We start from the raw sequence: 22290 nt of genomic DNA on the forward strand, positions 1-22290 counted from the left end.
CACCAACAATACACAAGGGTTCACTTTCTCTCCATCCATGATACTTGTTATTTTCTTTTTTTAAAAAAAGTAGTCATTCTAATGGGTGTGAGGTGATATCCCATTGTAGTTCTGATTTACATTTCTCTGATGATTAGTGATGTTGAACATCTTATCTTTTCATATGCTTCTTGGCCATTTGCATAGGAGGAATGTCTATTCAAGTACTTTGACCATTTTAAAATTGGATATATGATTTTTTGTTGTTGAGTTATAGGAGTTGTTTGTATGTTCTAGATATTAACCCTTTATCCAGTATATGATTGGCAGATATTGTCTTCCATTCTGTAGAAAGCCTTTTCACTCTATTGATTGTGTCCTTTAATCACAAAAGTTTTAAGTTTGATATTTTCTCATTTGTCGCTTTTTGTCTTGGTTGCCTATGCCTTTTGTGTCTTATCCAAGAAATCACTGCCAAGTCTGATGTCATGAAACTTTCCTTATATTTTCTTCTAGTAGTTTTATAGTTATGGGTCTTATATTTAGGTCCTTAATCTATTTTGGGTTAATTTTGTATAGGGTGAAAGATAGGGTCCAATTTCATTCTTCTGCTTTGCATGTTGCTATTCAGTTTTCCCAACGCCATTTGTTGAAGTGACTGTCCTTTTTCTCTTGAGTAGTGTTAGTACCTTATCAAAGATTGTTTAACCATATATGCCAGAGTTTATTTGTGGGCTGTTTATTTCACTGGTCTGTGTTTGTCTTTATGCCGGTACCACAATTTTTTGATTACTGTGGTTTTGTAACATATTTTGAAATCAGGAAGCTTGAGTCTTTGTTCTTTTTCAAAATTATTTTGAGTATTTGGAGGCCCTTGAGATACCATATGAATTTTAGGATGAATTTTTTATCTTTGTAAAAAGTGCTATTAGGATTTTGATAGGGTTTGTATTGAATCTGTAGATTATTTCAGGTAATATGGACATTGTAACAACCCAATCAATATTTTTTTGTTGGAATTAATGCACAGTGAATATTACTTGTTGTTGTTGTTGTTTGAGATGGAGTCTCACTCTTGCCCAGGCTGGAGTGCAGTGTTGTGATCATGGCCTACTGCAGCTTTGATGTCCTGAGCTTAAGCAATCCTTCCACCTCAGCCTCTCAAGCAGCTGGAACTACAGGCATGTGCCACCATGCATGGCATTTTTTTTTTTTTTGTAGAGACAGGCTTTTGCCATGTTGTGCAGGCTGGCCTTGAACTACTGAGCTCAAGCGACCCACTTGCCTCCGCCTCCCAGAGTGCTGGGATTACAGGCGTGAGCCACTGTGCCTGGCAGAATGCATCTCATACTGTTTAAATTTGCAGTTGTAGGTTTTTGCTGTTGAACATTCCCAACAGCTGAGCATACTTGGAAGTTATCCTAGTGAACACTAGATCCTTCCCTTAAATCTGTTTCTAGGCTTAGAAATGTTAGCACCACTTACTCACTGTAATCTGCGAAGCAGTAATGCCAGTCACTGTTATCTTGGGAGCTCCTAGTTTCAGGATATAAGAAGGGAAATCTGTTTGACTTGTATATATTTATGTTTTGGTAAATTTTGTTTCATTTTCTTGACTTCTACTTTACTTTTCCATGTAGAGATGTGATAATGGATCATCATGTTTCCACCATCAAGCCTCGAAGAATCCAAAACCAAAATGTCATTCACCGCTTGGAACGGCGGCGGATCAGTTCAGGCAAGGCAGGCACCCACTGGCACCAAGTGCGAGTGTTCCATCAGAATGTCTTCCCCAACTTCACAGTTGTCAGCGTTGAAAAGCCTCCTTGTTTCTTGCGTAAATTCTCACCTGATGGACGCTACTTTATTGCTTTTTCTTCAGACCAGACATCTCTTGAAATCTATGAGTACCAGGGCTGCCAGGCAGCAGAGGACCTACTGCAGGGATACGAAGGAGAAATCCTGTCCAATGGCAATGACCAGCGGTCAGTCAATATCCGGGGCCGGCTCTTTGAACGCTTTTTTGTCCTGCTACACATTACCAATGTTGCGGCCAATGGTGAGCACCTGAACCGGGAGTGTAGTCTCTTCACTGATGACTGCCGGTGTGTCATCGTGGGCTCAGCTGCTTACCTCCCAGATGAGCCTCACCCTCCATTTTTTGAGGTATATCGGAACAGTGAGTCAGTGACTCCCAACCCACGGTCCCCTCTAGAAGATTATTCCCTGCACATCATTGACCTTCACACTGGCCGCTTATGTGATACACGCACATTCAAGTGTGACAAGGTGGTCTTGTCACACAACCAAGGGCTATACTTGTACAAAAATATCCTGGCCATCTTGTCCGTGCAACAACAGACAATCCATGTCTTCCAGGTGACTCCTGAAGGCACTTTCATTGATGTGCGGACCATTGGTCGCTTTTGCTATGAGGATGACCTGCTCACTGTGTCAGCTGTTTTCCCTGAGGTACAGCGGGACAGTCAGACAGGCATGGCCAATCCCTTTAGGGACCCTTTCATCAACTCCCTCAAACACCGGTTGCTGGTGTATTTGTGGCGCCGGGCAGAACAGGATGGTAGCGCAATGGCCAAGAGGCGCTTCTTCCAGTATTTTGACCAACTGCGGCAGCTGCGCATGTGGAAAATGCAGCTTCTGGATGAAAACCATCTGTTTATCAAGTACACTAGCGAGGATGTGGTAACACTGCGAGTCACAGACCCATCACAGGTATGAGGTGCACTCCTGCCTTTTACTTGTCCAGTTTCCTTGGTAAAATGGGAAGGTTTCTCTGTTTGCTTATAGCCCACCCCACAGAAATAGACATTTCATGGCAGGGCATGGTGGCTCATGCCTGTAGTCACAGCACTTTGGAGGTTGTGGTGGGCGGATCACAAGGTCAGGAGTTTGAGACCAGCCTGTCCAACATGGTGAAACCCTGTCTCCACTAAAAATAGAAAAATTAGCCATGCGCAGTAGTACATACCTGTAATCCCAGCTACTTGGGAGGCTGAGGCAGGAGAATCGCTTGAATCCAGGAGGCAGAGGTTGCAGTGAGCCGAGATCGCGCCACTGCACCCCAGCCTGGGCGACAGAGCAAGATTCTGTCTCAAAAAAAAAAAAGAAAAAAAGAAAGAAAGAAATATACATTTCACATAGTCTGAATCGACATCCTAGGGCTCAAGCTTAAAATCAGCTCCATTTTTCTCTGGTCATATGTATTTATCTGGACAAATGGAAGCTAAAGTTCAAGTCATTGACAGGAGGATAGTCAACTGATCACTGCCCTAACTCTTCTGCAGAGCATTTTCAGTACTCATAAGATGGAAGCCCAAATGGTATAAGGTCAAGGTTCGGACTACTTATGGATAACCTGCCTTGATTTTGTAAGATTGTGCTTATTGGTATGGCGGTTTTAGTTCTGGCAATGAGAATGAGTACACCATACAAAAAGAAAATTCTCTAAGTAACCCTACTTTCCTCCTTAAGTGGTTAATGTCTATTTACTTCTCCGTAAGGTCCTATTTATAAGGTAACTAATAGGTGCAGTTTTGTGACTTTACCCTGACCTTGCCCTCATGCTGGGACATAGGTTGTAGAGCAGGTCTGAGACCATAAGGAAGCTGAAATTTACGGTTCATGAAGAGAATCATCAGGACAGCAAGTTTTAAAGGTTTTTCAGTTTCGGGGAGGAATGCCTTTCTTTCAGTAGAGGGAAGAAGCATTTCCCGAAAAGTAATAAGGTGACATAAAGAGCACAAAACTGCTAAGATTTAGGAGTTGAAACACTATGTTGAAATTTGGGATAATTTGGGCATTTGTCTTTGAAAAGCTCTCTACTTCAGTGTTGACCAAGGGTTAGAGAACTACCTTTCTACACCTTTGTCCGCTACTTCTCCTGTTCGCAGATTGTCTCCTTAGACACTAGTTTGGAAATTCAGAACAATCAGCAGATAGTAAGCCACAAAGTCAGCTGAGTTTGATATTTCTTATTGACCTGTAGCTGATTCTACCGTTAACCTCACACCAGCTACCTGTGGTAAAATATCTTCTAACATTTTCCTTCTGAATCGTAGTTTATGTGTTCTAAAAAAAAAAGTAGGGGAGTAATATGGTTAGAGATCATTTTTTGTGGGGTTTTTCTTCTTCCCTGTCAGTGATGACGTCACCCATTAAGCAATCACGGGTGAGCATCTGGTTCATCTTATGTATCATGGGATATTGCAGTGAAGTCCTTGACTTTTCTACCCTGTTGTTCTTTATTTCCCAGTCTGCCTTGGAGGAAAGGCTAATAAATGTTTGTGTAATTCTGTATCCATATAATTATGAGAGATTCTGGTGAAGCCCTGATAGGATCAAAGTATTGTCCAGGGCTATAGAACGGACATGAATCAATCTTTTATTTAGATTTGAGCTATAATTACCTTTTTATTTTGGAAGGAATAAGTTGTCTGTGACTGCTGCCTTTGAGATTATCCTTTTCTTCTTTGCTAAAAGGTGACCTAGTTTTTTCTGGTAACGACAATAAGTTGTAGCTAGAGACATAACTAGGGCTCTATGTTTTGCTAATAGAGTTTGTAACTCTAAACCTAATCTTTCTGCCCTAGTTGTCCTGTGCACTCCTCTCCCAGTTTGACAGGTTCCGGTAAGATTAATAAGTAAAAAGTACATCCAAACACAGGCCCTCGGTAATATTATGAGTATTATTCTCAGGTTACCCGCTAGCCTCTTTAATTTACACCCAAATTTAATTTGCAGGTGACTGCAAAGGCCATGTAATATAAGCTCTGAGAAGGATTACTTACTAGTAAAACAGGTGGGTCGAATGGCTCCAGAAATTGGTAATAGAGATTTAAACTCAATCATAGGAGGCTGAAGTACTAATCCTAGCGGTCTGAGAATTTCTAGAGTCCTGTTAGAAGCTTGTAGTTAATTAACACTTCTACCTTCACTGTAACAAAAATTAGGGGTTCTTGGAGCTTCCTTGTTAGGCAGAGCAGAGCACGGGCGGTTTAAAGGAAGATGGCTAGCCACCGAGGGGCCCGGTTAGAAAAAGCAGTAACTCTGCCACCTATGCATTTGAATGCTTTCAAGTTCCCCCTCTGATCTTAATTGCTACAACTCTCAAATGTATTTTACAAATGCTCTTGGCCGAAAGAACATTTATGAAGAAAAAAGTGGAAAATGCCTATCTGGTTTTTCATTTGTTCAGCAGTACCCTGCCTGCATACAACTTGCCTGAGCAGTTTAGAACACGATGTACTTAAGGTGCCTCTCTGTATGTTAGAAATATTAAGAGGGGAAATAAGTGCCCTTAAATTGAACTTTCAACTGTACACATACAAGAGAAAATAATTTGCCAACAGGCAGCCCCAGGCTGCAAATCACTTGCTCAGCAGGAAAGAAAATTAAATCTGGCATTTTAAAAAGTGTTTTTTATCTCAGGGTGGGTTGGGGAAAAAGTAGGGGATAAACACTTGGAAAGAAAAATACTGAATTTGCACAGTTTGAAATGAAAATTTAAAACCTTTTTATACTTACGTGCTGGCCATCTCAGTGATTCTAGCAGCACAGATACAGTGGGAAACCTGGCAACATTGAGGCTCTCAATTGATAAATCCCACTGTTGCTTCCGCTTTTCTCAGAACCACTTAGAGCCATGTTTCCACCTTGGTGGTAAAGCTGAGGCGTTTGCTCGTTTTTGTTGTTGTTGTTTTTGTTTTGTTTTGGAAAATTCATGCCTTGAATTTTAGCCAAGTGATAAGTTTCCTAGGCATGCCATTATACTCAGCTGTCTCATAGCTCTCTCTTCCTTCTTTTGCAGGCATCTTTCTTTGTGGTGTACAATATGGTGACGACAGAGGTGATTGCTGTGTTTGAGAATACGTCAGACGAGCTTTTGGAGCTCTTTGAGAACTTCTGTGACCTTTTTCGTAATGCTACCCTGCACAGTGAAGTCCAGTTTCCCTGCTCAGCTTCCAGCAACAATTTTGCAAGGCAGATCCAGCGCCGGTAAGCTGTTACACCAGACTCAACAGTCTTAATTTTTCTTTAGAAAAATTGGTGTTAGGCCAGTAGCTGTTTTCTCCAGGAAACCTGCTCTTATTCTGTCTGTCCACATAGCTTTAGTTAGTCTGTCTGCCTGTTGTAACCCCTGTTTCTTCCTGAACTTCTTTCTGTCTCAGCACCTGTGGAGTTATTTGTGCATTTGTCTGTGATTCTTCCTTGACTGTATGTGAACTGCAGAAATTAGACACTGTGTCTTCATTTATTGCTTTGTCCTCAGTGGTACACTATCAAGCACTTATATGTTTATGAAATGACTAAGGAAGTCATTTTACAACTTTTTGTTAAACATGATATGTTGAACACATGTATTTATCTTTGCTCCATCTCTAAATTCCACTAAAATGACAATAAAGGAATAAGAGGCATAAACCTGTAAGAACAAAGAGAATAAGAGAGGAGATGATGGGAGACAGGACATACTAACAAAGTTTTAAAAGCTGAAAAGCCAATGAATGAGTGAGAACTGACTTAGCATACCTCAGAGAGCAGAAACGCAAGGCTGCAGAGCTTAGTCATCAAGAAACAAGCTGCCTCACACCAGAGAACTCTGGAAAGGGCCAGGAAGTGGGAGGTCCTAGGTGCCCCTGAAGGTACCTCTGAAAGTATCTGTGAGGTAGGCTGAAATGAGGAGGATTGGTAAAGTTCTTTTTTTTTTTTTTTTTTTTTTAATACAGAGTCTCACTCTGTTGCCCAGGCTGGAGTGCAATGGCACGATCTCAGCTCACTGTAACCTCTACCTCTCGTGTTTGAGCAATTCTCCTGCCTCAGCCACCTGAGTAGCTGGGACTGCAGGTGTGTACCACCATGCCTGGCTAATTTTTATACTTTTTAGTAGAAACAGGTTTTCACCCTATTTGACAGGCTGGTCTTCAAACTCCTGACCTCGTGATCCACCCACCTCAGCCTCCCAAAATGCTGGGATTACAAGCATGAGTGGTAAAGTTCTTAAAAGGAGCAGTCAGACCCTCTAGATCCATTTTCTAGGTCTGCATAGCCAAGTGGCTATCTCTTCTACCTCCGCAAAGGCTGGAAGTTTACTCTCTGGACAGATTGAACCAGATGGGCTCTGGTCTCAGGTTCATGAGGTATGTCTAAAAGTAGGGGTAAGACATGTTATTGCCAAAAACAGGGATTAGGAGAAAGTTGACATGCTGAAGGGTAAGACTCCTATCCCTCTTCCTAGATATGGCGTCCAGGCTTATACTCTCCAGGCAGGAGATGAGAGATTTTTCCCTAGGGAAACTGACCAACACAAAGAGGAGACTTCCAGATATTGACACTTGGAGTCCCTTTACAAATCACTTAGGTCACCCTCAATATATGCACACCAGTCAGCAAGGCTCTTCTATGAGCCAGAGCTTCTAATAAGTGCCATGGTGCATTACTATGAAACAAATACTTAGTTTGGGCCAAGGGCCTAAACTGAATCCTACTTTACTTAGGCAGTGCTTTATCATATTTCACATCCTTAAATTGTTTCCCTTGCTTTAGACAGTAATGGTAATGGAAGATACCTGTTTTAGGTCCAAAGATAGATCAGACCGTAGTGAGTGGATGAATCAGAATAAGCATTACTGCCACTGGGAAAAACAAATAATTCAGTGGCATTATACTTACATAAAAAGATAGTACTCAATTACAGATAGATGGCTGTTGATTTCAGACAACTGACTTGCATTTTCCTTTTACTTTGGGTCACACAAATCTTCTGCCTTACCAGTATCTCTTCAGTATAGAAGAATTTTTAGATGCAGAACATGGGTCAGATTTTGCTTTTTTCATTTTGGGATGAATTTTCTTTTAAAATTTCTTCAAAATTAAGCAGATAATTAACAAGTAACGGTCTGAGTGTGGTGGCCTGTGCGTGTAATCATAATGCTTTGGAAGGTCAAGGCAGGAGGATCTCTTGAGCCCAGGTTTCAAGACTAGCCTAGGCAACATGGCAGAACCCTGTCTTTACAAAAAATAAAAAAAAATTAGCCAAGCATGGTGGCACATGGCTGTGGTCCCAGCTACTAGGGAGGCTAAGGTGGGAGGGTCACTTGAGCCTGGGAGGCAGAGGTTGCAGTGAGCCGTGAGTGTGCCACTGCACTCCAACCTGGGCGACAGAGCAGGACCCTGTCTCAAAAACAAAAACCAGAAACAACAAAAGATGGGTACACTCAGTCAAAACATCAAAGAAGTCACTAGATGATAAGCTCCATGAGGGTAGGGGTTTTGTCTGTTATGTCTACTGCCATATCCACAGCACCAAGGGCAGTGTCTGCCCAGTGGGAGGAGCTCAGTAGTTATTTGCTGAATGAATGAAGTTATCTAGGAATTAAGGGAAACTATTTTCCAAAAATTACTTCAGAATACATCTGGAATTAAACAAAATTACAGAAAGCTCCAGAAAAAAACTGAGGAGAAAGGTCGTATATTCCAGCTCCGTGATTTTAAGAGTTTTCCTTTACTATCAAAAGATTTTGAAAAGCTGTGGGTACCCTCAGATATTTTTAAGTTGATTTTTAATTTCTTTTCCTCTTACTACTAAATTTAAGTAGTTGTAGAGAATGCTATTTTCAGTGTATATTATACACTGACATTTAAAATAAAGTTATTCCAACACTTTAAAATATAGCAAAAGGATGCTAATTACCATAGTAATTTGGTATTCAAGTATTTTATATGAAAAGTTCATAGCAAAGTATCCCCAAAATTGGGAATTTTACATTGTTTCTTCTAATTCTCAAATTTATATATCTATTCTATCTCCCCTACAGAATTGTATGCTAATATATTTTGTTGACCACTAATCGTACTTTGCTACATTGAAAATATAATGTATATATAAATTGAAATTTTTTGTTTTTACTTCTTGTGAACACAAGGTTCTAAGTGCTAAATTTTATAGTAATCTTTTCCCGGTAATATTCTGATAAAAATCAATGAAATTGGGACTTTTATAGGTCAAAATAAATGTTCAGGAATAAAAATGAACACCAGAGATCATGAGTCATTTAAGGAAAGCCTTTATCCTAAAAGAGACCAACACGAAACAAACAGAATAAAGAATAAAGAGTAAGCAAACAGACCTGGCGTGGTGGCTTATGCCTTTAATCCTAGCTCTTTGGGAGGTCGGTGTGGACCGATTGTTTAAGCTCAGGAGTTTGAGACCAGCCTGGGTAACATGGCGAAACCTTGTCTCTACAAAAAACAAAAAAATTATGTGGGTGTGATGGCATGCAGCTGTAGTCCCAGCTACTTGGAGGGGCGGAGGCAAGAAGATTGCTTGAGCCTGGGAGGTGGAGGTTACAGTGAACTGAGATCAAGCTGCTGCACTCCAGCACTCCAATGTGGGTGACAAAGTGAGCCCCTATCTCAAAAAAAAAAAAACCACAAAAAAGACAGTGTTACACTCACCAAAACAATTGAAGCTCAAAAAACAGGAACATTCCTAGAACAATGAGAAATTTTTGAAAATTTAAAATTTGTTAGATATAGTGGAGGAACCTCCAACAAAGTAAAGTAAATACATAAGAGATGGGACATAAAAGAGAAAAATAAAAAAAAAATAGAGTATATGCCTTGGAGGTCAAATATCTGGCTAATTCCTGAAGGAGCAGTAGAGAATACAAAGTGGACAAATAATGAGATAGCTTCACAGAACTGAAGAACGTACATTTTTAGATTGGCAGGACATCCATTGCTGGAGCTGGCTTGTACTGGCTCATGAGACCAGACTGTTAAACTTTCAGGAATTTTTGTAAGCTGATTGTTAAATGAAGTTGTTATTAAATATTATTTCTGATTTATTTCTTATTTTACTGTTACTTAGGCTCTTGTGGTTATTTGCATCTATTTTATCTACATGGCGTAAATACTATATAATAATGTGCTACTGCTCATTTTTTGACAACTGCACATTCAGTAATGTCACATTGGTACCTTGATCATAGGAGGAAGATTTACTCCACAGAAATCGGCAAGCACTACAAACCATGGCTTTTTTCCCCAGAGAAAAATTAAACCTTTACCTGTACACCAATGGATTCATCTAGTACCCAGTACAGTCAGTGAAACAGACCCGCACCGAGAGACATATCATTGGAAAATTTTGGAACACTGGGGATAAAGAGAACATTGTAAAAACTTTGAGAAAGAACATACATTTCACATGTAAAAACAATAAGTCATCATAATTGCATTAGACTTATCAATAATACTGAAAGCTTGAAGTCATTAAAATCATGCCCTCAGAATTCTATGAAAAGGGTGGTTTGCAATTTAGAATTCTATATCCATGTAATAGGGTGGAATGGAGACATTTTCAAACTTGTAAAGTCTGGAAAGATTACCTCTCATGTACCTTTTCTAAGGAAGCCTATGGAGATGTACTTCAATAAACCACAAAAGAATGGTACGTAGAAAATAGTCTGACACTGGAGAGAGGCAAAGAGAGGATGATGGTAAAGGGAATTTGCTGAATGACTGTCCACTAGTCAGACCAGATGGAAGCAGGAGAGTGGAGGAGTCTAAGAGGAGTGTGTCCAAGGGAAAAATAAAATGGTTAGAATACTGGTAGGTACGAGTATATGAAGAAGAGATTGTCAGTTCTTTCCTAGCAGAGTTGTCAGCCTTCACTGAGAAGGTGACAGGTGAGCAAAGCTTTTGAAGGAAGTCAGGGAGCAAGCCATGTGGGTAGCAGGAGGAAGAATATACCCAGCAAAAGGAATAGCCTATCTAAAGGCCCTGAGTTGGATCTGATGCATTTGAAGGACACCAAGAAGGCCAGGGTGGCTGGACTGGGGTGAGCAAGGGGCAGAGCAGTTGGAAATTGGCAGAGAACATAGGCACATACATAGGGCCATTCTGTGGCTTTGGCTTTAACTAGATGAGGTAGATTGTGCCATGTTTCAGCAGAGAAGTGACATAGTCTCACTTACGTTTTAACAGGGTCACTCTAGCTGTTCTGTTAAGAGTAGAATGTAGGCAGGAAGGGTGGCAACAGGGATATCAGTTAAGAGACTGTTGCAGTGGTCCAGTGATGGCATTCTGTTTCCTGCCACTAGGATTTAAGTTCTTTACTGTCCACTGATGTATCCTGAGCACTTAGAAGAGAGCCTCGCACGTACCAGGTCCTCTGTGAGTATTTGTTGTGTAACAGTGGTGGCTTGGATCAGGGTGGTAGCATTGGGAATAGTAAACAATTATATTCTCAATGTATTTTGAAGGTAGAGCCCAATAGCTTAATGGAGGATGGTCTATGGGCTATGAAAGAACAAAGTCAAAGATAATTCTAACACTGTTGGATTGAACAGCTTGCAAGAGAGAGTTGCCATTAAACGGTGAACCTGTGGGTGGAGCAGGGTTAAGGGAGAAGATCAGAAGTTCTGGAAGTGCAGATCTCTCATAGTTTCTCAAAGGAGTGTTAGCTGTGTCACAGCCGCTTGACGAGTACAATAGGGACTGAAAATTATCTATTGGAGCTAGCAACATGGAGATCATGAGTGACCTTGACAGGAGTAGTTTGGGTGAGATGGTGGGCGAAAGCCTCTTTAGGGTGGGTTTAAGAAAGAATGGGAGGGGAAAAGTTGGACAGTATGGAAAGGTGTTTTGAGGCGTTTTATTACAAATGGGAGCTGAAAAGTGTGCTTTAGCTAGAGGAGTAGGTAGTGTTAGATTTTGTTTTTGTTATTTTTTTAAATGGGAGGAAAAAAATGGCGTGTTTGTGTACAGATGGGATTGATCCTGTAGACGAGGGGAAACAGCTGAGGAAAGTGGAAGAGCTGCTTAAGTGTATGGGAGGAGTTGGGCGCCAGCGCACAGGCAGAGGGATTTGTCTTGCATGGGAGCACAGAAAATTACATACGTCCAAATGTGGGGTAGATGTGCTGATGGGAGCTTTAAAAACGTCATCTTCTGCTAACTTCTGTTTGTCAGTAGCAAAGTAAGCAATGCCATTAGCTGAGTGAGCATGGAGGAGGGGAGATGAAATAGTCATGTAAGAGAACGGGAGTCTGGAAAGACTACGGAAATGTAGCAGTGAGTGCCCTGCAGCATTAAGGGCCCACATAAACGTCATGGCCATAGGTTTAAAGTGAGCATTGTATGATTTTCTACAGCTGTGGAAAAAAACGAATGGTACAGGCCTGGAATAGGTAGAGGTAAGCCTAACTGGAGGTTATAGTTTTTCCAAGCAAGTACCACAAAACAAGAGAATTCAAGATTGTTGAGGATGCATGCAATGAGTGATTTAGTGATTTCATCTTACGTGGAAGGAAGGAAGAGAGGACATGATGAGAGTGTCAGATGTCAAGAAATTGGTAAAATCAGTGGATTATAGGTCCTGTGGGGGTTGAAGGATTGCCAAAGTTGGGATGAATAGAGGGAGTGAGCAGGAAAGATGGAGAGAAGGTGGTTGGAGAGCGTGATGGTCTACCCTGTGACTAGAGAGGCGTTGTAGTTGTTGGTAATGATAAGGTGGAGGGTGTGCCTGTGAAATAAGCAGCTGAGGTTGACAGGAGGTTAGGGAACTAGTAGGAGGCTGTGATGCTGTAAAGAACATCTCTAAGGATTTTGAAATTTCCGAGCATTAGGAGAGGTGTAGTTGGACAACAGTGACACTGAGGCAGGAGCTAAAGTGTGAAGACATCATAGGGAGTGACTGCTTTTAATCAGTGGGGAGCGTGGAGGGTGGAGGTGGTAGGTGCTGCAGAGAAAGAGGAACTGCTTCAAACTGTAGATTGTCACAGATGCTTTGATTTGTGGTCATCACAAAGCTGGGAGTTAGCCCCCATCATTTTACCTTTGAAAGCCAGGGAGTCAGTGAGTCAGGCAAGGCTAGAGTCTAGGTTATGAGGTGGTGCTGGATCGTTGCTGAAAACCAGAGTGCCCAGGATTTTTTATTTCAGCTCAAATGAAAGGGAAAAAATAAGCTCTATTCGGCCCAAGGTTTATTTTTATGTTTTGTACTGAGGCTGTGAAAATTACTGTCAGGAGGAGTAATGGAAAAGCAGTGTTGCTTGCTGGACTTTCTTTGAGGGGAGCAGAAAAGTATTCACGTCCATCTAATACCATAGGTTAATAGTGAAAATAAAAATCACCCTCAACTAATTAATCTCTCTGGTCTCATGAAAGCCGAGAACATTGAAGTTTTTTATTCCATTTGTTTCAGGGATGAGACATTATACTTTTCCCCCAGACTAAAAAAAATTATATCCCCTTGATTGTTGAACCGTATGATAAGTTTGAATATAGAGGTTTAAAAAATATATACTGATAGACAATTGACATTCTTTCTGAGAAGCTGTAGGAAAGTGAAAAATAAAAAAATTCAAAATGTCATTCTACAACTATTAACATTTTAGTGTATTTCTGCCAGTCTTTGCTTTAAGTGTTTCTGTTTTCTTTGTGTTTTTAGCTGTATTATGTAGACAGTATCGTATCCTTGTTTTACTTACATGCTAAACGATTCACCTGTTGCTGTATGATCTTTGAAAATGGTAGTTTTCCATTAGCTTTTTGGTTTTTTCTTCCTTTATAAACAGTACTGTATGAATGTACACAGATTTTTCTGCATGTAGAAGTGAGTCCTTAGGGTAAGTTTCCTGAAGAATAGAGGTACTTGTCAAAGAGTATTAAATTTAGCTTTGTGGCTGGGCACGGTGGCACACGCCTGTAATCCCAGCACTTTGGAGGGCTGAGGTGGGTGGATTGCTTGAGGCCAGGAGTTGAAGACCAGTCTGGGCAACATGGCAAGACCCTGTCTCTACAAAAAAATTAAAAAAAAAAAAAATTTAGCTGGATGTGGTGGCATGTACCTAGCTGAGGTGGAAGGATCACGTGAGCCCAGGGGAGGCAGAGTTTTCATTAAGCTGAGATTGTGCCACTGCCCTCCAGCCTAGGCAACACAGCAAGACCCTGTCTGAAAAAAATAAAATCAAATTTAGTATTTGTTACAGTTACGAGAAATAAGTGTTCTGTCATTATTTTCAAAGATAAGTGAGATACATGACTCGGCCTGTTACTGATCTTCTAGATACTGGTGTTTCTGCAGGAGTATAGGTAGCTAGTTTCTGAATTTTATCTAAACAAACAAAATGGGTAATTTATTTGTGAAAAGGCTTGCTGGAAGTTGGTGATCCCAAGAAGAGTCAGAGAGAGGCTGATCTGTTCAGGGCTCTCTGTTCTCTATAACTCCTCCCTCATTCAGTCTAATGCACTTATTTGGGGAAAGTAAGTTCTTGACCTTTTTCCCCAGTTGAGCTGTTATTACAGAACAGTAGAAATAGTTGTCATAAACTAGTTATACTCATTTTAAACTTGTTTGTAGAGTCTTTGTTGACTTTTCTAAAGTGGGGGCAGGTTTGGTAGCTCATGTCTGTAATCCTACCATTTTGGGAGGCCAAGGCAGACAGATCAGTTGAACTCAGGAGTTCAAGACCAGCCCAAGCAACATGGTGAAATCTCACCTCTATAAAAAATACAAAAATTAGCTGGGCGTGGTGGCATGTGCCTGTAGTCCCATCTACTCCAGGGGCTGAGGTATGAGGAACGCTTGAGCCCGGGAGGTCGAGGCTGCAGTGATCTGAGATCATGCCACTGTACTCCAGCCTAGGCAACAAACCAAGACCCTGTCTCAAAAACATCCCCCGCAAAGCCCAAACATGTTTCTAAAGTAATTTGTTGTTTTCCATTTTTAGTTATATGTTTTGGTTTTTAAAAGTATTTGTAGCTGGCCAGACTTGTAGTGTGTGAGAGAGAGTTCTGTCTCAATTCATTACCTAGGTTTTAATGTGTATGTAAAGAATGAATTGTTCTTAGACATGTATTTGTCAATTTAAAATCCAAGACAGCTTTGTGTACCCACTAACAAAGCCTTCCTCACTGGCTCTTTCATTTAGGTTCAAAGACACTATTATAAATGCCAAGTACGGAGGGCACACAGAGGCGGTCCGCCGGCTGCTGGGTCAGCTCCCCATCAGTGCTCAGTCTTACAGTGGTAGCCCCTATCTGGATTTGTCTCTCTTCAGTTATGATGATAAGTGGGTATCTGTCATGGAGCGGCCCAAGACTTGCGGAGATCACCCAATCAGGTACAGTGTCTCTGCTATAGCTACAAACTGCTCAAGGGCTACAGACGGGCTGCTTTCTTCTTTTCTTCTGGACATCATTTCATTGTGACTGTCTCCACGTGTACTCATGGGTGGGACTGAGAAGCCAGGCTATTTCTATAAGGCAGTGGGTGCTTCGATCATTTAGGTACTAGTCTCATAAATTATTCCTACTCCTTGCTTCTCATCAGAACATCTAATTCAGGTAAATGTTGTCCTCTTTTAATGGTTTCCAGGGGAGGAGGCTGTGCTTTCCCATTTAATAATCTAATACCATTCCATAATAGTTTTTGGTCATTGAGACTTTATAATTATGCATCTAACACACATTATTTTATCCTACCATATTGCCTAATAGAAAAAATAGCAGAGACAATTTGGGGAACTGCTGGCAGGTTTAGGAGAAACTCATGCTTCCTCTCTTGGAGGAATTTTGGAGTGTAGACTACTGTGTTGTTGGAACTTTGAAACTGACCTCTTACAAGAAATTCCTTCCTCACAGACCCATCTGTCTCTCTGTGTATGGAACTGTGTGCTGTAATAGTACTAGGGGGAGGAGCTGGAATTACTGTCACTAGTGGAGTTACCTCAAGGTGGGTGTGTTCCTGGAGCTCTGAGCTGAAGCTTGGAAGGTCTTTTTGACATAGAAACAGTGGTAGTTAGAGCTTCATCATAGATATATTTCATCGTCCAGCCTCATTGTGTATTAAATGGGGCTGCGTGGCATATTCTGTATAATTAATCATCATTTATAATACTTTTTTTTGGGAAGTTAGTCAAGTTCCAAAAACTAGTTAATTTTTTTTATTATGGAAAGTTTTTAACATATACAAAAAGTAGAAGTGGGTAATAAACCTTCATGTACCCATCACCCACTTCAACAATTATCAGCGCATTGGCACTCTCTTCTCACCTATTTCCATCAGCACCACTACTCACTCCCCTTCCAACCCCTGTCCTGGGTTATTTTAAAGGAAATCCAAGTTATCCTAGTAAAACAAGTAACACCATTATCCCATCTTAAAAAAATTAACAAAAAATTTTTAGTATCTTCAAATATATAGTCAGTTTTTATATATCCCTGTTGTCTTGTAAATATTCTTTTTATAGTTTATTTGTTTGCGTCAGATCCAAACAAGGTTCATGCATGGCATTTGGTCGTTGTTCCCTTCAGTTATTTTTTTGTTGTTGTTGTTTTGAGACAGAGTCGCACTCTGTTGCCTAGGCTGGAGTGCAGTGGTGCGGTCTCGGCCCGCTGCAGTCCCCGCTCCCGGGATCAAGCAATTCTCCTGCCTCAGCCTCCCGAATAGTTGGGATTACAGTTGCCTGCCACACACCAGCTAATTTTTGTAATTTTGTAGAGACGGGGTTTCACCATGTTGGCTAGGCTGGTCTCGAACTCTTGACCTCAGGTGATCCACCTGCCCAGCCTCCCAAAGTGGTGGAATTACAGGCATGAGCCACCCCTCTTGGCCCAGTCATTTTTGTTTTATAGGTTCTTCTTCCCTCTGTTATTTTCTTTGCAATGAAATTGTTGAAGAAACCAGGTTGTTTGCCCTCTAGCATCCTCCAAATTCTAGATTTTGCTCATTGCATCCCTGGGGTAGTATTTACTATATTTCTTATTTACCCATATGTCCTGTAAACTGGGAGTGAGATTTAGAAGCTCAAACAACTCACTTTAAATTACAGTCCCTTCGTGTTTGGGGATTGTGGGAGTAAGGCCATGTGCTTTTTACACATTAAAAAGATGGGCCTCATCTGATGTAAGTCAAGTACCATGAGATACATTTCTCTGTCCTTTCTGACTTTCCTAACTTTCTAATTGGAGAAGAGTAATCTAAAATCTGGAAATGCCATTGTGCCTGAATAAAGAGGTTTCTCTTATAATTCTTCTTTATATTTTTAATTTAAAATGAGAAATGTAAGGCTATTAAGGGCATTTGAAGAGAGAATACCGTTACTCCAATATCTTTATTGTATAATCCAGTCTAGTCTTTGTCAATATGCATATTTATATTTATATTTAAATAATGTTAACCGTGATTACAAAATTTACACAGTTGTAATCACAGTTAACATCATTTTTTGTAGTCTGTCTTTATTTTATAAACATTATTTTATGTTGTAATTATGCACAGTCCTTACAATTAGAGTCTTGATGATGGTGTATTATTCTGTCAAGTAGATGTACCATGATTTATTTAACCATTCCCCCATTACTGAGGATTTATTCTCTTTCTGCATTTTTACATTAAAACAAATGCCATAGCAGTCCTCTTTATTCATGTACTAGTTATTTCATTTAAATCAAAATTCTGAAGATACAAATTCTTGGATGTGGGATTGTGGAGTCAAAAGGTATAGATATCTTTAGGTCTGCTTATATATTGGATTTCCAAAAGGAGATTATAGGTCTCTTTAATTCAAGGCTTTTTATTTTCTAGAATCCTTCCTACCGCTCCATCCCCACCTGCCTCGCCACCCCCACCTGCCTCTGCCGTTCAGCCTCCACTCACTCAACATCTGTAGTTCCCCAAACCACAGGGCATTTTGCATATGGTAAAGACATTTAAGTACCGGGATGGATGGAAGCATCTTTAGTCTCGCGTATTAGAAGAAAAATTAAACACTATTTAGTATTTTGTTGCTATGCATGAAAAAGAACCTTTTAAAAGAATTTATTCTTAAAAATGAAAAACGTAAAAGATGAGCCTAGATCCACACTGTCTAATATGGTAGCCATTAGCCACATGTGACTACTGAGGACTTAAGATGTGGCCAGTTCGAGTTCAGGTGTGCTTAAGTGTCAAATACACACTAGATTTCCAAAATAAAGAGAAATATCTCACTAATATTTTGATATTGATTATAGATTGAAATTATATTTTAGATATATTGGAGTAAATAAAATGTATTATTAAAATTAATTTCCTCTTTTTATTTTTACTTTTCTTAGTATGGCTACATGAAAATTTTAAATTACACATGTGGCTTACATTTCATTTCTAGCCCTGGCCTAGACAATCTTGAGGAAGGAGCATCTGGAAGTGGAAAGGCTGTAATTAAGGCTAAACCTGAGTCATCTCAGGAAAGAGAAATGACCAGTGACTCAGTACAACATAGTTAGATTTATAATTACTCCTCACTAAATGAGCTGACCATACCTAGGTGATTTTATAGTTCTGATAACCTGGGGCTGATATAAGAGGAGATTTCATTAATAAGGTAGAATAATGAGTTGCCATATTCCCCTGCTGTCTACATTTCAGTTTGATGTTGAATATCAATACTGTCCCTTCTTTCTCTGTCTCTGTCCTTGTTCTTTTTAGGTTCTATGCCCGGGACTCCGGCCTGCTCAAATTTGAGATCCAGGCAGGGTTATTGGGCCGCCCCATCAACCACACAGTGCGACGCCTTGTTGCCTTCACCTTTCACCCTTTTGAGCCTTTTGCTATTTCTGTGCAGAGGACTAATGCTGAGTATGTTGTCAACTTCCATATGCGACACTGCTGCACGTAGGTGCCTCACCAGAGCCAGGTTTTCTGGTCTTCCAAGACTTTGTCACCCTCTTATCTCAGTGGACTCCAAAGCAAAAGCTCCTGACTACTAGCTTTGTTAGTTCCAGCCTGGTATACCTCAGATGGGAGAGAGCCAGAGAGAGGCGTGAGGGTGGCTCAACCTAATGGAATTTTTAAATTGTATACAATACTTTTATTGATTGATAGAATATCCTCTTGCCTCTTCCCTGTGGGAATGCCCAGCATTAATTAAGTCCATTTCATGTTTGCTTTACTTTGCATTTTATTGCTGTGAAGATGAAAGCATTACGCGTTTACCCCCTTCATGTCACTTCTTTGGCATTATGGTTTGCATCTGAAAAGAGTTAAATCATGTTTACTGATGAGAACTATGTACATCCTTCCCATTTAGCCAATAAGCACGGCTATCTTTATAAGAGAAAAATAAAGCCATGGTATTTTCATACTTAAATATATGTGGTTCAATGACTGCTTTATGTTCCTGTCATACCCAAAGCTCTTCAAGTACTTGGGTTCCAGGAAGGACCGTGAAAGAGATGAGAGGCCATGGATGCAGCAGCTGTTCCTGGGAGAACTAAGTGGTAAGTGCCAGCAGGGAAGACAGTTGTCTGCCAGGATTGTTTCCTTCCCTCGGGTTTTCTCTTGGTAATTGTCACAGCTGGAGGAACTGCGTGTAATTGCACATCCTCGTGTGGAAGCATGCTCCCATCTGTACCATCTGTGTCATGCAGGTGGAAGAGTGAGCAGCTCTCCGTGGCCACAGCAGAAACAAATACTGTGTAGCACGTACTACAATTTGGATAGTGGAGCTGGCAAGCCGCAGGTGTCCCTACAGAGACCAGACTGTCTGTTCTTGGATGGCTGAGCCATCATAGCCACCCCGTAAACACCTGCTGGCCCCAGCCACATCCTCTGTCACTTTCTCAGCTCTTGCCAGCCTGTTTATGTTTTATCTGCATAATGCCAGTAGTGTAGTAGGCTTGTTTAGTAACATCTTATTTTGAAGGTAGCTTTGAAATGTTGGGTTCCAGAGCAGACTATGAAAGGAGGCATGGATGCAAACAGCTGGACCTTGTATTTCCTCTGCCATCCAGACTGACTTTCTTTGGGAAAATAACAAATGTGGTATAAAATGCTGAGTCCCACCAAAAACAGTTCATCTAATTTCAGTGTGATCAAAATGGAGCAGCCAAATGCAGTCTCATTCAGCATTCAGTGTAGGATGTGAGCACCTACTATGAGTCAAGTAGAAACTGTGTCAGGATGCCAAGAAAGGATGAGGAGACAAATAGAGATTATTATAATACAGTACAATAATAGCTTTAATTGTGTCTCTCTAGGGACAGTGGAGGGAGATGAAGGAAGGGCAGAGAAGGACAAGTATACTGGGGAAGAGCGCTGGAGGTGGATAAATGGGAGTGTCTTGTATGACCAAGGGTTGAGGACATTTCAAGGAGAGGCCCAGCATATGCAAAGGTACGGGAGTATGAAAATGGTAAATAGGTGAATACAGCTGCAGCACACACTGGGTGAGGGAGACAGGGAAAATGTGACTGAACAGGTAGACTGAGGGGATATCGTGAAGAGAGGTCTTGTGCAAGTTGCTAGGGTTTTATGTGGTGGAAGGCATAGTACGAATTTCACAAGGTAACTTGAAGCAATTTAGAGATGGCTTGGAGGGAATAGAGACTAGAGGAGTCAATGGTGATTCATAGACCAGGTGAATCAATGGCGGTCGTCCAAAGGAGAAGGGGAGGACGTGAATGCCGCCACTGGGCCTCTGGATGGATGAAATAGGAGTAGATCACGAAAAACACAGGGTCCCAAAGCATGATGAGTCTACTTAAGTATTAACAATACAGATGCTCCTCCACTTCTTAAGGAGTTACGTCCAGAGAAACCATTGTAAGTTGAAGATATCTGATAATGGGTTCATCTGGGCATAACTCCATCTTAAGGACTTTTCTGAATGTGTATTGCGTTTGCACTCTTGTAAAGTAAAAAAGTCCTGAGTTGAGCCATTGTTAAGTCAGGTACAGGCTGTAATTGTGTTCTTGTAGTGTACTACCCATTACTCCAGGAGAAGTTGTATTACCTGTTCGTGGGGCCGAACTAACCTTTCTTCATAGAAACACTTTACCTGCAGCCTTTTCTTTGAACCAGGTGGTTTGATTGTACCTGAGGAACTGGCAGAGTGGGAAGAGCATGGAGTGTGAAGTCACTTGGGTCTCAGTGGGAATCCTGGCCCTTCTGCTCATTCCTGTGTGATCCTGGGTCAGTCTCCTATCTTTTCTGAAACTTAATTTGCACTTTCCTCCACCTTAGCCACACATTCCATTGGTCCTATCTTAGATTTTTTTTTTTTTATCACCTCTAACTGCTCACCTCTGAAGTTTCCATTTCATAACCCATACACTCCTCTCTGACCACTCCCTTTTAGCCTTTCACCTCACTCACTTTACTGCCTCTACTACAGAGGATCTTAGACCTCACTGAAGCCTCCAGTCCCTGACCCAAGTTAGGGTAAGGTTAAACTGCTATAGCTAAAAGACCCTATAATGCAGTGATTAGTCAAGACAGGAGTTTTTTTTTCTCTCTCTCTCAGGTCACAGTGCAGGCAAATGTTAAAAGTCAGTGAGTGGTTCTGCCACACACAGCCTGAAGGACCCAAATATCTTTCATCTCGTTTCTTTGCCATTCACTGTGGCATTGTCCCGGATTGAGACAGGGAGAGGGTGAGTATGGAGAAGACTCTCCATTAGGAGCCCACATCACTACTCCTCATGTTCCACTGGAGAGGTCCTCACCATATGGCCACATAACAAGCAAGGGAGCTTGGGAAATGTAGTGTGCCTGGCCAGCTGTGTGCTGGGTAGTCTTGCATTCAGAAGAAGAGATAATGGGTTTTGGTGGACCACTAGCCTTTGCTGGGATACCAGCATCTTCACTAGCTGTCACCTACCCTCAGATCCTCTCGTCTTTCCTTACTCAGCCTAGGTTGCATGATCTAACACCATAATCACTTACTTAATTTCCTTGTTATTCTACCTCCTTCATGTAACTTCTGAAAACTCTCAACTCTGTACATGTCTCTCTCTGAACAGTTGGAAATAGCTGCAGAAAAATCATGTCTATTCTTAAGTTCATGACCACAGGACTAAAATGGGCACTCAAGAATACTGAGCAATCCTTTCAACCTTCTAAAACTCTCCTTATTTGTTTACTTTCCAACTCTCTGAAATTGCTGTTTGGTACCTTTGCTCCTCCCTTCAAAACCCCTTCTTCAGTAGGCCAGGCTTGGTGGCTCAAGCCTGTAATCCCAGTGCTTTGGGAGGCCAAGCTGGGAGGATTGCGTAAACCAAGGAATTCAAGGTTACAGTGAGCCTCACTGTACTCCAGCCTGGGCAACAGCGATACCCTGTTTATTAAAAACACATTAAAAAACTCCTCCAACATCTCAGCTAGTCATCTTACCACTTCTTGGCAGAAATAGAAACAAGCGGGTGGGAACTCCCTAACTGTACCATGTTAATCATATGACTTGCATCTATGCTTGTTCCCTGCCCTTTCCTCCTATTGCAGCAAACGAAATCCCTGCTTCT

At 41.1% G+C, this 22290-nt stretch overlaps 1 protein-coding gene across 7 annotated transcripts in view; it reads left to right on the plus strand.

Moving 5' to 3' along the window:
• The window catches only part of DET1 (DET1 partner of COP1 E3 ubiquitin ligase), a 49316-nt gene that overhangs the window by 5515 nt on the left and 21511 nt on the right, over positions 1–22290 (plus strand). For 2 of the 7 annotated variants that reach the window (XR_004264077.1, XR_004264078.1), the window contains exons 2-5: positions 1620–2712; positions 5807–5994; positions 14937–15128; positions 19185–19269. Coding sequence is in view for 5 of the 7 variants with exons in the window: in XM_032262463.1 (XP_032118354.1) it covers positions 1630–2712; positions 5807–5994; positions 14937–15128; positions 18479–18668 (1653 nt within the window). In the remaining 2 variants the exon portion in view is untranslated. Of the gene's footprint in view, positions 1–1619; positions 2713–5806; positions 5995–14936; positions 15129–18478; positions 19140–19184; positions 19271–22290 lie in introns of those variants that run through there. The other 5 variants (XM_032262463.1, XM_032262467.1, XM_032262464.1 and 2 more) reach the window with 4 other exon arrangements.

The sequence above is a fragment of the Sapajus apella genome, unplaced genomic scaffold, assembly GCF_009761245.1.
Source record: "Sapajus apella isolate SASKATOON/1434 unplaced genomic scaffold, GSC_monkey_1.0 scaffold129, whole genome shotgun sequence".
Taxonomy (NCBI): domain Eukaryota; kingdom Metazoa; phylum Chordata; class Mammalia; order Primates; family Cebidae; genus Sapajus; species Sapajus apella.